Here is an 11,826-nt window from a genome sequence, read left to right as displayed (position 1 = left end):
TTTTTTTTTTTTTTTTTTTTAATGCAGATTGTATTCACTGTAGTTGTTTTCATGGCCAACCAGTAGAACCCCCACCACGACCTGCGGGCTCAGGGCTCAGATACCGGGAAATCCATGCCAAGGCGTGCTTTCCTCATGGGGCTCGTAGCCTGGCTGGGTAGGCCACAGCAGACAGCAAGGATGGCATGTAGGTCTGTGCAGAGGTCTCCTGGGCAGCTGTGGGAGCAGCCACCCTTCTTCGGGGACTGGGGAAAGCATCGTAGAGGAGGTGGCATTTGGAATGGGTTTTGATGGCTAAAGTGGAGTTTAATAGTTGAGATTGGAGGAAGGCATTGCAAGCAGAGTGAGGCCAAGATGAGGGGAAAGAGGCAAGTGTGGTTCCACGGAGTGTGACCTGTCTGGGAAGGAGAGGGAGGGTCCTGCTGTGGTGAGCAGGAGAACTGAAAGAGGCCATTGTAAGGGTCAGGACCAGGAATGAAGAGAAGGCACGTGATGTTTGGGGCAGGAGTGACGATGGTGACCTTCAGCCCTGGGCACTGTTGAGAACTGATGCTACATGGACAGAGATGGGACCACAGAAGCTAGCACAGGTTCTATGGGAGGAGATGTTGTCTTTAGAGCAGATTAAATAAGCAAAGAGCTCTGAGATTGCCCTGGTGGAGAGGTCTGGGGGCAGGTAGAGGTGCAGGCCTGGGCCCTTCCTCCCCAGCCATCTCCCATTTGTGTCCTTGCTAGTGCCTCAGAACTCTGGGCACACGGGGAGCAGGAGGTGGCCAGGCCATCTTCCTGGCTCGTGGTGACACGGCACACTCAGGCCATGAGGACTCCAGCCAGAGCTTGGGTCTTATGACCTGGGGCAGTTCCTAGACCTGGGAACTCTAGAAGTAGAAGAAGGCCCAGCCTCTCTCCCTGGTGACCACTGGTGCTGCATGAGACCCCAGGAAGCGCTGGCCCACTCTTCAGTAGGAGAATGAATTCGGTGAATTTAAAGTTTTCTAATGCCAGAGTCACTTAACCCTGAAGACTCATTCTCATGTTGTGATGGCAAAGGAAGGAGAATTCTGAGTTTTGAGGGTAATACTGATTGATAATGGCAGAGGTCAGGACAGGTGGAGGCCACACAGTGAAAGGGAAGTGGCAGGTAAGAACCTTTGGGAGAGCTGGAGTTCATTTCGCGGATCTGGCTGTAATTGTGCCGGCATCTGTGTGTGGGCTTAGCATCCCCTGTGCGTGCTCCCATGTGTATCTGCACCTCCACAGTGTTCAAAAGGCCGCAGTGATGTAAGCAATGCAAACCATCATAGCCCTTCCCTTCTGGAGACCTCACAGCCGCTCCCTATTTCCCAGCTCAGACTTCGAGGCTCCCAAGGTTAAGTTCATTGCCCAAGATTGCATGGCCCATGGAAGAGCCAGGCTCAAACCCTGATCACAAAGCCCAGGCTCCTTCTGTTCCACCATCCCTCCTTTGCATAAGTTATTTATGGAACTCAGGCTCTGGAAGACTAGAAAAATGCTAAGGTCTCCACTAGCTCCAAGGATTAGCCTGTGTGTGATTAAATGAGAGGTGGGAGTGAGGGCCCTGCTCACCTCCTGGAGGGGCTGAAGGCCAGGTGCACAGAGGGGTGAGTGCTCCACTCCCTCCGTGTTGCTCCCATCCAGCGCATACCTGCTGCTGAGGCCGGAGTTTATCAGTGCTACACTCAATTATGCTGCCCATCTGTCTCTGCAGCTGGGTGGAGGGGAGCCCGCAACGCGGCAGCCAAAGTCAGGCAATCGATCACCTCCCACCTGCTGTCCTCCCTCTGGACCCTCCGCTCCCCAGGGCTGGGCTGGGTGCCGGGAGAGAGGGAAAGGAAAAAGTAGGGAGGAGGGGAGAGAGAGGCTGTGATGACACAACATCCTTTACTCTGCTTCAAGGCCCAGCCAGGGCTCCAGGGCTGTGTTGAGCGTAGGCCCAGAGCAGGAACCCGGAAAACAAGGCTCTGGCTCCTGACCAGTCTCCAAAACTCTGTCCTAGATGGTATGCTAGGGCTTAGTTTAATAGGAACTGTAGGAGATCAATTCTACACTTCCTGTGAAATCCAGAGATGTTCCCTGGAGGAGGGGGTCCAGCTGGGTTTGCAAAACTGGCACTTCCAAGAGAATATCTTGCTTTTGGAGTAGGTGGCCAGTTCTGTCAGTAGCCCCTGGCTCTTTGTCCCTGTGGCTCCTGGCCTGCCTGCACTCACAGAGGCCCTCACCCCCTGGGGCATTACTCCAGTCAAGAGTCAAGGAAAGGATTTAGGCCTAGTCCAGCAGGCAACAGTCAGAGTAGAATTACTAAGGACCCAGGGATGTTGCAACTGAGGCATGTGCTCTAGGTACAGCCAGCACTGATCTATGGTAACTGGGCTGGAGGGGCATTGTATGGAGTCAAAGTCCCTGGGTTCGAATCCTGACCCCTCCATACAGATGTTTGTAATCTTGGGCCTGTCACTTAACCTTTCTGTCAGTTGCCTCCTACACAAAACAAAACAAAACTAAACAACCCCTTCTTTGGGGAGGAGATTTGACTATAATGTACATGTGTTCTACATGTTTCATTATTTATACCATTCCCAAGTCCAAGGACTTCCTAGACCCTGTACTTGATGCTCTGTGGGCTCACCAGGAAACAGCCCCTGTGGCAAGGAGCTTGCAATCTAGTGGGGAGAAAGCACAAGTGATGGTCTGAACTCCTGCTCACCCGGGAGGTTATTACAAAAACACAATTAGCTTTTTCTGCAGCTTCCCAGTAGATTGCTAATGGGCCCGCATGAGTGGGCCATGTGCAAGACAGCCTTAAATGGTGATGGCAGGTGAGTGGGCAGCACTGAGCCCTGTCATGGAAAGGGCCCCACGCTCAAAGCAGGGGAGGGCTTGCCTTGCGTGCCACGCCTTCGAATCAAGGGTGCTGGGCAGAGATGCATGCTCAGTCACTGCCTCTCTGGACCCCAAAGGCCAGCCTGAGGCTCCTGCAGCCGGCAAGGGCTGGAGGAGGGACTTATGGCTGGAGCCTTTAAGTTCGGGTAGTTTCAGTACTGATTCAGCACTCAGAACAAAGGTGGTGAGGAGGAGAGGGCAGCCGGCCCAGGTAGGGCCTGAGGGCAGGGCAGGTGGGTGCTCATGCAGAGCCCTCTCCACCTGCCCAGCCCTCTTCCTCCTCTGCACTTGTGAGCCGTCTTGGGCTGTCCCCATCATTTTGCAGTTGGGGTCCTGCCTCCCCAGCCTGGGTGGCACTTTGAAGGTGTGACCATGTCATCTGTTTTGCTCACAGCCCCCTAGTCAGCTGGGGGCAATGCTGGACTCCTATGGGCAAGCTCCGTGGAGGCTTGCTGAGCCCTAGGACCCAACGTCCCACCTGGGGAAAGCCAGAACTGGAGGGGAGCTAAGATTTACTGAGCCCTTTCTAGGCACAACACATTCAACCCACTTAATTCTAATGAGTCTTATTTTATACATGAGGACATGGAAGCTTGGAGAAGGCCAGTAACTCCTCCTAGGATAGCAGGTTCTGAGTCTTGAGCTCTTTGGGGTTCTCTCATGCCAGACCTAGGTGAGAGTTAGAGGCCCTGGGGTGTGAGTGTGACAGGCTTTGTGTCCATATCTGTGACAGGAACCTCTCAAGGTCCCTACTTCCTGTCTACGCACACTGCACACCACCCAGCTCCCTCTCCCTGCCCAGCGCCCAATCACTGGCTTGGATGGCTGTGTTCCTTAGACTCCCCTCATACACGTGTGCATGCATGTGTTTCCGTGTGCTTGTTTACCCTGAGGTTTATGTGTCAGCGCACACACCCCTACGCAAACCTCTGCGCCTTTCAAGCTATGGTTGTTTTTCCCACCTTCAGAAATAGCTGCAAGGAAAGTGGGAAGCAGTCAAATGTACACAGGCCTGCTGCTCTCCTGTTCGAGATGGGTACCACACTCCACCTGCTGCCCTCTCCCTCATCCCAGAAGCAGGATAAGGTGGCAAGGAGCCCCTTCAGCCTCAGAGAGGCATCCGAGATGATTCTCTAGGCTTTCTGAGATCCTTGGTAAGGAGTCCTCATGCCAAGGAACAGGAATGGGCACCAGCCCACTGCTACAGCCAATGCACCCAAGATCTCCAGGGGCCCAGGGCAGTCTGAGCCAGACCTGGGGACAGAGAAGGAAGGAGGTGATGGCTCAGCCTCCAGACTGGTTGGTTTTCCTAATGTGCTGACCATCTATATGACCTAGACCAAGGCCTTTGACTCCTTCTGGGTCTACGGGCATGAATGCTGTCTTGTAGACCCGTAATGGGGATTAGGTGGAATGAAGTGTTCAGAGTCTTCGAAGAGTCCTGGCTAACAGTAGGTGCTTGACAAGTGTGTGTATGCACTTTTCTGACACCTGTGGCTGAACATCTGCCTGAAATCTGACCTCCATCCAAGAGCTAGAGCTGATCTGAAGAGAGAACCCAGAGTTTGGCCTTTTTTTATTTCCATCTTTGGTTCTAAGCCAAGGCAGACCCTGCTTCTAGGAATCCTGGCCTTGGAGCCTAAAAGAGGAGCTTGGTTGCTTGGATTCTGGATTGGAGTGGGAGGACTCCTTCTGGACAAGCTTGAGTCCTCCAATAAACCCTCAGGGAGCACCCATCCTATGCTACAACAAGAAGCAAGGAAAGCCTCCAGCTCAGTGCTGGCAGGCTGTGGCAGAGCCCTCTTGGCACACGAGCCAAGTGCCCCAGCAGCTGAGCAGCAGATGACAGCACACACAGGGGTAGTGTTGGCTTGGCATGATGTCTAAGTGGGGCTTGGGCAGTGGTCTGGTCTCCACAGTGTTCCCCATACTGCTCTAGCTGGTGCTGCTTTCCACTCAGAGAGGTCAGGGCTGTGACAACAGGAAGAGTGGGCCCTGTAAGGCACACGCCAGCCCCCTCGCCTCCAGGGCATGGAGCCTTTGGAGAAGCTCTCTGTGGGAAGTGGCTGGACTTGGGTCTTAAAGTGCAAAATGTCTGGGAGACAGTGAGGAAACATAAGAGGAGGTAGCTTGTCAAGGTGACTTTGACCTACCAGGTCTGTGCACCATGAGTGAGGGGAGGGGCACCCAAAGAATGCCCAGGCTCTTGCAGGGTTGAGGGGCTCAGAGCCAGGATTCTGAAACCCACTGCCTCCCTTCAAGGCAGCCCTGGCAATTGTCTGGGAATAGGAAAGCCCCCCACCTAGGAATGCTAAGGCAGATCCCACGCAGGGCCACCCCTTCCTCCCCAGGCTCTGCTGATGTGGGGCCACATCTGCTGTCTTTCAACTCGAGGCCTGGCCAGCCCTTTTATATTTGGTTAGGTGTAGTTTTTTTAAATGGAGTCTCACTCTGTAGCACAGACTGGCCTTGAACTGTCCTACTTCAGCCTCCCAAGTAGCTGAAACAGTAAGCATTCACCTCTGCACCAGCTCCATCCCACATTTTAGAAGCCTTGTTTGCACTACTCCCCCCTCCAACACATCCCACAGGGATGCCTCCTAGGCATCTATCATTTTCTCTTCCATCTACCCAGGGAGCCAGGGAAGGAGGAAAGAAAGAGGCAAGAGAGGTTAGAAAATCTATTCTTCCTCTCTCTGGGCTCAGAAGGTCTCGGAAGATCACCATAATCCCAGCTCACCCATACTACACACACACACACACACACACACACACACACACACACCCCTCTGAGTTATCCCAGGGCTCTTCCCTAAAGATTCATATTGACTCTGTGTAGGTTATAGAAAAAGACACTAAAGCCTTAAGGATTATAGGGTAGAACCCGAGAGGCCTGGAGCCTCTGCTGCTCCCTTGGCTTCTTCAGTGGAACAGAAGGCTTGGGTGGAGGGAGAGTCCACTGCCTACCTCCACCTTAACTCTATCCTCTCCTTGCAGGGCCGCCCGAGATGGGCTATGGCAGTGAGCGAGCTGGCCAGGCCCTGGTGCATGAGGATGAGAAGCCACACCCAGGAGGGCACCAAGTGATGCTGGCCCAGCTTCGCCTAGAATGACTGCCCTGGGAAGGTGGTTCCCTGGGCCCTGGCAGGGCTGCTGAGCCTGACCCTGCGAAACTCTAAGAGCAGGACGCCGGACTCTTCCTGTGGAGGCCCTCCTGCCCTGCAGCTCCACCATGAGGCTCCTCGTGGCCACCCTCTTGCTGGCTTGGGTGGCTGGTGCCACTGCCGCTGTGCCTGTGGTGCCCTGGCGAGTGCCCTGCCCACAGCAGTGTGCCTGCCAGATCCGGCCCTGGTATACACCCCGCTCATCCTACCGCGAGGCCACCACCGTGGACTGCAATGACCTGTTCCTGACAGCGGTGCCCCCTGCACTCCCTGCCGGGACACAGACCCTGCTACTGCAGAGTAACAGCATTGTCCGTGTGGACCAGAGTGAGCTCGCCTACCTGGCCAACCTCACGGAGCTGGACCTGTCCCAGAACAGCTTCTCAGACGCCCGAGACTGTGACTTCCGGGCCCTGCCCCAGCTGCTGAGCCTGCACCTGGAGGAGAACCAGCTGACCCGACTGGAGGACCATAGCTTCGTTGGGCTGGCTGGCCTGCAGGAACTCTATCTCAACCACAACCAACTCTACCGCATTGCTCCCCGGGCCTTTGCCGGCCTCAGCAACCTGCTGAGGCTGCACCTTAACTCCAACCTGCTGAGGGCCATTGATAGCCGCTGGTTTGAGATGCTGCCCAACTTGGAGATCCTCATGATCGGTGGTAACAAGGTGGATGCTATCCTGGACATGAACTTCCGGCCCCTGGCCAACCTCCGCAGCCTGGTGCTAGCAGGCATGAGCCTCCGGGAAATCTCAGACTATGCCTTGGAAGGGCTGCAAAGCCTGGAGAGCCTCTCCTTCTATGACAACCAGCTAGCCCAGGTGCCCAGGCGGGCCCTGGAGCAGGTGCCAGGGCTCAAGTTTCTAGACCTGAACAAGAACCCACTGCAGCGGGTGGGGCCTGGGGACTTCGCCAACATGCTACATCTCAAGGAGCTTGGGCTCAACAACATGGAGGAGCTGGTCTCCATCGACAAGTTTGCCCTGGTTAACCTCCCTGAGCTGACCAAGCTGGATGTCACCAACAACCCACGGCTGTCCTTCGTGCACCCCCGCGCCTTCCACCACCTGCCCCAGCTGGAGACCCTCATGCTTAACAACAATGCTCTCAGTGCCTTGCACCAGCAGACAGTGGAGTCCCTGCCCAGCCTGCAGGAGGTAGGGCTCCATGGCAACCCCATCCGCTGTGACTGCGTCATCCGCTGGGCCAATGCCACTGGCACCCGAGTCCGCTTCATCGAGCCGCAGTCCACCATGTGCGCTGAGCCACCCGACCTCCAGCGCCATCTGGTCCGAGAGGTGTCCTTCCGGGAGATGACAGACCACTGCCTGCCCCTCATCTCCCCCCGCAGCTTCCCCCCAAGCCTCCAGGTGGCCCGAGGAGAGACTGTGGCACTGCACTGCCGGGCGCTGGCCGAACCAGAACCTGAGATCTACTGGGTCACTCCAGCTGGGATTCGACTGACACCTGCCTACATGGGCAGGAGATACCGGGTATACCCTGAGGGGACCCTGGAGCTTCGAAGGGTGACTGTGGAAGAGGCAGGGCTGTACACCTGTGTGGCCCAGAACCTGGTGGGTGCTGACACCAAGACTGTCAGTGTGGTAGTTGGCAGGGCTCCTCTGCAGCCAGGCCGGGACAAGGGACGGGAACTAAAGCTCCGGGTGCAGGAGACCCACCCCTATCACATTCTGCTGTCTTGGATCCCCCCACCCAACACAGTCTCCACCAAACTCACCTGGTCTAGCACCTCTGCCCTCCGGGGCCAGGGGACCCCTGCTCTGGCTCGCCTGCCCCAGGGCACCCACAGCTACAACATCACCCGCCTCCTGCAGGCCACAGAGTATTGGGCCTGCCTGCAAGTGGCCTTTGCCGATGCCCACACCGAGTTGGCTTGTGTATGGGCCAGAACTAAAGAGGCCACTCCTTGTCACAGAGCCCTAGGGGACCGGCCTGGGCTCATAGCCATCCTGGCTCTTGCTGTCCTCCTACTGGCAGCTGGGCTTGCAGCCCACATTGGCACAGGCCAGCCTGGGCAGGGGGTGGGTGGGCGGCCTCTGCTTCCAGCCTGGGCTTTCTGGGGCTGGAGTACTGCCTCTGTCCGTGTAGTGTCTGCACCCGTTGTTCTGCCCTGGAATCCAGGGAGGAAGCTGTCCAGATCGCCAGAAGGGGAGCCACTGTCACCACCATTGTCCCGAAATTCCTGAAGCTCAGCCAGGTCTCAGTGGTAGAGAAATAACTAGGACTACTTTTTACCAAAAGGGAAGCGATCTGGGCTCTGTGCCCTGCCAGGACAGTGGATGGACCCATGTGCTTGAGGCCGGGCAGCTGGACCAAGACAGAGGGCGTTCTGCGACTCCAGGGGGCACTCCTGTGACCTCCAAATGTTCCTTACTTGTGGGGACCCCTGCACCCACTCCGAGGACTGCCTCAGGGAGCAGGAGGCCTCTGGCTGGACTTTGGCTGGAGCCTCCCACTCCCCCTCATCTACACTCCCAGAGGCTCTGGCCTTCTGCTTGGCTGCCCCTGCCCGTGCCCCAGGCCCCCGTCCGTCCGCAGGCTGTACCTCCAGCTCTTCTCTTTCTCTGTACAGTCTCAGTTGCTTGCTCGTTCCCCTCCTGGGCAAGAGCTGAGGAGGCCTTTCCTTCCCATCTCAGGGAGTGGCCTCCAAAGTGGGAGCGGTCCCTGCTGGATCTGAAGGACATCTGGGGAGAGGGACGCCCAGGGACGCCTCCTCTCAACAGCCTGGGCTCTTTGGAATTGACTTTCTATAGGCGATTTTGTACCTTTGTGGAGAACCGTGTCACCTGTCCCCAACCCAATTCACTCTTTTCTCCTGTTTTGTAAAAAATAAAAATAAACAGTAATAACAACAATAGAAGGGAAAGGAAAAAATCAATCCTTGCCATACTGAGTCTAAGGGAAGAGTGCTCTGCTTTGGGATCATTTCAAAGCCTGGAGGTAACAGAAGGGGCAAAGGCCAGGGCTTTAATAAAAGTGAGAAAAGAGGAGTGGGGGCGTGTTTCCTCTCTTGTTTGAATTCTGGCCTCTGGGTCTGCTCCAGACCCCAGAGAGGCCCGATAGCTGTGAACAAGGGCTTCGTGGGAGGAGGGACAGAGAGCAGGAGAAGCTGGCGATGACCAGCAAGAAAGCGAGGAAGGAAGAGCACACAGAAGGCAAGCAGAGGGTGGGAGAGACGCACAGGGACAAGCCCAGAGATAAGCAAAAGCGGAAATTTCCATCACCCAACACGGTCACCCTTTCTCCTTTTCTGATAAGCAATTAACATGCCAGTGCATAGCAGTGCTTCCTGGCCTATTTCTAATTAAACAAACCCAAGAGGCAGAATCATGCAGAGCATCACAAATCACCCAGACGGCAAGAACTTTGGCTCACTGGGGCAGGAGTGGGGCTTGGGGTGGCGGAGGACCTGGGGAGGGCAGGGCTCCGTGTTAAGGACGTGGCTGCGTCATTCCTCGGTACAATCTGCAATGAGCCTGGTTTGCTTATGTAGTGTACTTTTTTAACTGACTGACTTCCGAAAGGCAAATGTGAAGAGGAATGAACATCTGTTGTAAAGCAAACAGAGCCAAGAGACAAGGGACTGCTGTGGGCCAGCTGAGGGGCAGTGCTAGAGCCGAAGGCCACTGGGCAGCTGTGCTCTGCCTCTGAGACAGACTAGCAAAAGGAATGGGCTTCCTGAACCTGGAAGGAAGCCATACAGGAGCCCAGCGGTGTCACCTGGTGTTACAGAACACACGTGGCAGACTTGTTGGAAGCAGGCTCGGAGCCACCAGCAAGACTATAAATAGATACATAGGTGGATACCAGACCAGGGACAGAGCCAGAGACCCATGGATCAGAATGAGAGCACTCACGGAACCCAGAGGGGAGACCAGAGAGGAGCTTCCCACAAAGATTTGACCTCAGGACCATCAGCAAGCAGCTGGTTTCAAAGCCTCCTTCCTCCTGAACAGGTGTCTCTCAGTTCAACCTCCTTGTTCAGTGCAGATATCTGATCTCTCTCATGCATGTGTGTGCATGCACGTACACATGTGCACGCACGTGTACACACACACCTTGTCTAGAAGAGCAGGGTAGGGCTTGAGAATGCGCATCTCTAACAGGTTTTTAGATGATGCTGACACTGTTAGACTGCGGACAGCACTTTGAGAACATTGGGCAGCTGCCTGTGGTGCTGCTGGATTGTTCGCACCTGCTCCAGGCCTGGCGTTCGGTAGGCAGCAGAAGAGAGTCAGGCAAGGGGATGAAGGATGGTCCCTCTGCTCCTCCCCACCCTGAGGCCAGTCAGAGCCCTTTGTGGATGCTTCCCCAGGGAACATGGCTTTTGGTGATGAGAACGACAAGTGCTTTCTACATCCATGTGCTCGTTCCCTCTCTCCTGCCCACACCCTGGCACCTACTCTGATGCTTCACAGGGTGCTCTCTGGTGTTTGGGGAGGGTTAACAGCAGCCCTGAACAGCACTCCCGCCTGACTGGACCTGGACGTTGATTTAGCAGAGCCTTTGGTGCCCATAGAAAGCTGCGATCAGGGTCACCCCTTTCCCTTCCCTCCCCCTCCCCTCCCATCCGCCTCCCCCTTCCCCTCCTCCCCTCCCCTCCTTTCCCCCTCCCCCTTCCCTTCCCTTTCCTTTCCTTTTCGAGGGTGCATCAGCATTGCCTTTCTCTGTGCGACATGGAGAATGAAAGTTCTGTGCCCTTAACTAAGCCAGAGCCCTATAATACTCTGGAATCATCAACCCCACTGCTACCCCACAGCTTCTTAAAGAGCTCCAGGCTGAGGGACAGCAGCCTATAAAGTGACCCCCCATAGATCTAGAGGACCCAACAGTTTCGGTCCCTCCAGCTCCAATACTAGAGCACACACCTGCATTTGGAAGGCGGGCAGGGCAAGTGTCCCCGGGCCCCAGGACCATCAGCTCCTCGGATCAATCTTGTCTCCCTCAGGCTTCTTCTGGAAGCCCTGCCTGGGAAAGGAAAAGTCACTGACCCGGCAGGGCCACCCTAGCTCCCAGCCCTTGTCCCCATTGTTCATACTCAGCTGCCATGCAGCTCTCTGCCACTCTGTCTTCTTCTGAGGAAAAAGTCCCAGGGAGCATTTCCGATTTCTCAGCTGAATCCCAGGTCCCAAGCTTGTTGGCTCCCCGCTCCCAGTGAAGCTCTCCAGGGCAAGAAGGGAACAAGGCCATGGCCTCTTTCTTCCTGAGAGCAGGAGATGTTCCAAGGGCAGCTGGCTGCAGAGAGGGAGAGAGAGGCGCTTGGAGAGCTGCAGTGGGTGGGGCTGGGCAGCCCCTCCTAGGCTGAGGCTGCACACATACTCAGGTGAGGCTCCAGGGACCCAGGGCCTCCCCACCCTGCCGAGGTCTGCGCATCTGTGAACACAGCCCATGTGGCCTTCGCTGCCAACCTACACCTAGACCAAGGATGTGTCAGCTGAACACATCAACTTTGTAACACGAAAGTGCAGTAGCCTGGCCTCTTTTAAACATGTAAGATTGCTATTTTTTCTCAAATCCTAAATAGAAAACAAGTTTTTTGTTTCTGTTTAAATCTTTTGTTTTTTGAAGTGCTAGGGACTGAACTCTGAAATACTGTACCACTGATCTATATTCCCAGCTTCTTTATTTTTGAACTAAGGTCTCCCTAAATTGCCCAGGCCAATCTTAAACCAGCAATCCTCCTTCCTCGGCCTTCTCAGTGGCTGGGGTCACAAGAGCATGTCACTTTACCCTGTCTTTG

General features: G+C 55.4%; 1 protein-coding gene across 1 annotated transcript in view; it reads left to right on the top strand.

Moving 5' to 3' along the window:
• The window catches only part of Lrrn2 (leucine rich repeat neuronal 2), a 58,099-nt gene extending 49,143 nt beyond the window's left edge, over window positions 1-8,956 (top strand). The window contains exon 2 of the mRNA XM_004625403.3: window positions 5,899-8,956. Coding sequence (XP_004625460.1) covers window positions 6,134-8,272 — 2,139 coding nt within the window. The 5' untranslated portion in view covers window positions 5,899-6,133 and the 3' untranslated portion in view covers window positions 8,273-8,956. The remainder of the gene's footprint in view (window positions 1-5,898) is intronic.
• The last annotated feature ends 2,870 nt before the right edge of the window (window positions 8,957-11,826 follow it).

This window comes from Octodon degus, unplaced genomic scaffold (assembly GCF_000260255.1).
Source record: "Octodon degus isolate 3935 unplaced genomic scaffold, OctDeg1.0 scaffold00009, whole genome shotgun sequence".
In the NCBI taxonomy this organism is placed as follows: domain Eukaryota; kingdom Metazoa; phylum Chordata; class Mammalia; order Rodentia; family Octodontidae; genus Octodon; species Octodon degus.
Note: the sequence above shows the minus strand (reverse complement) of the source record. Positions and strands in the feature narration are given on the sequence as shown.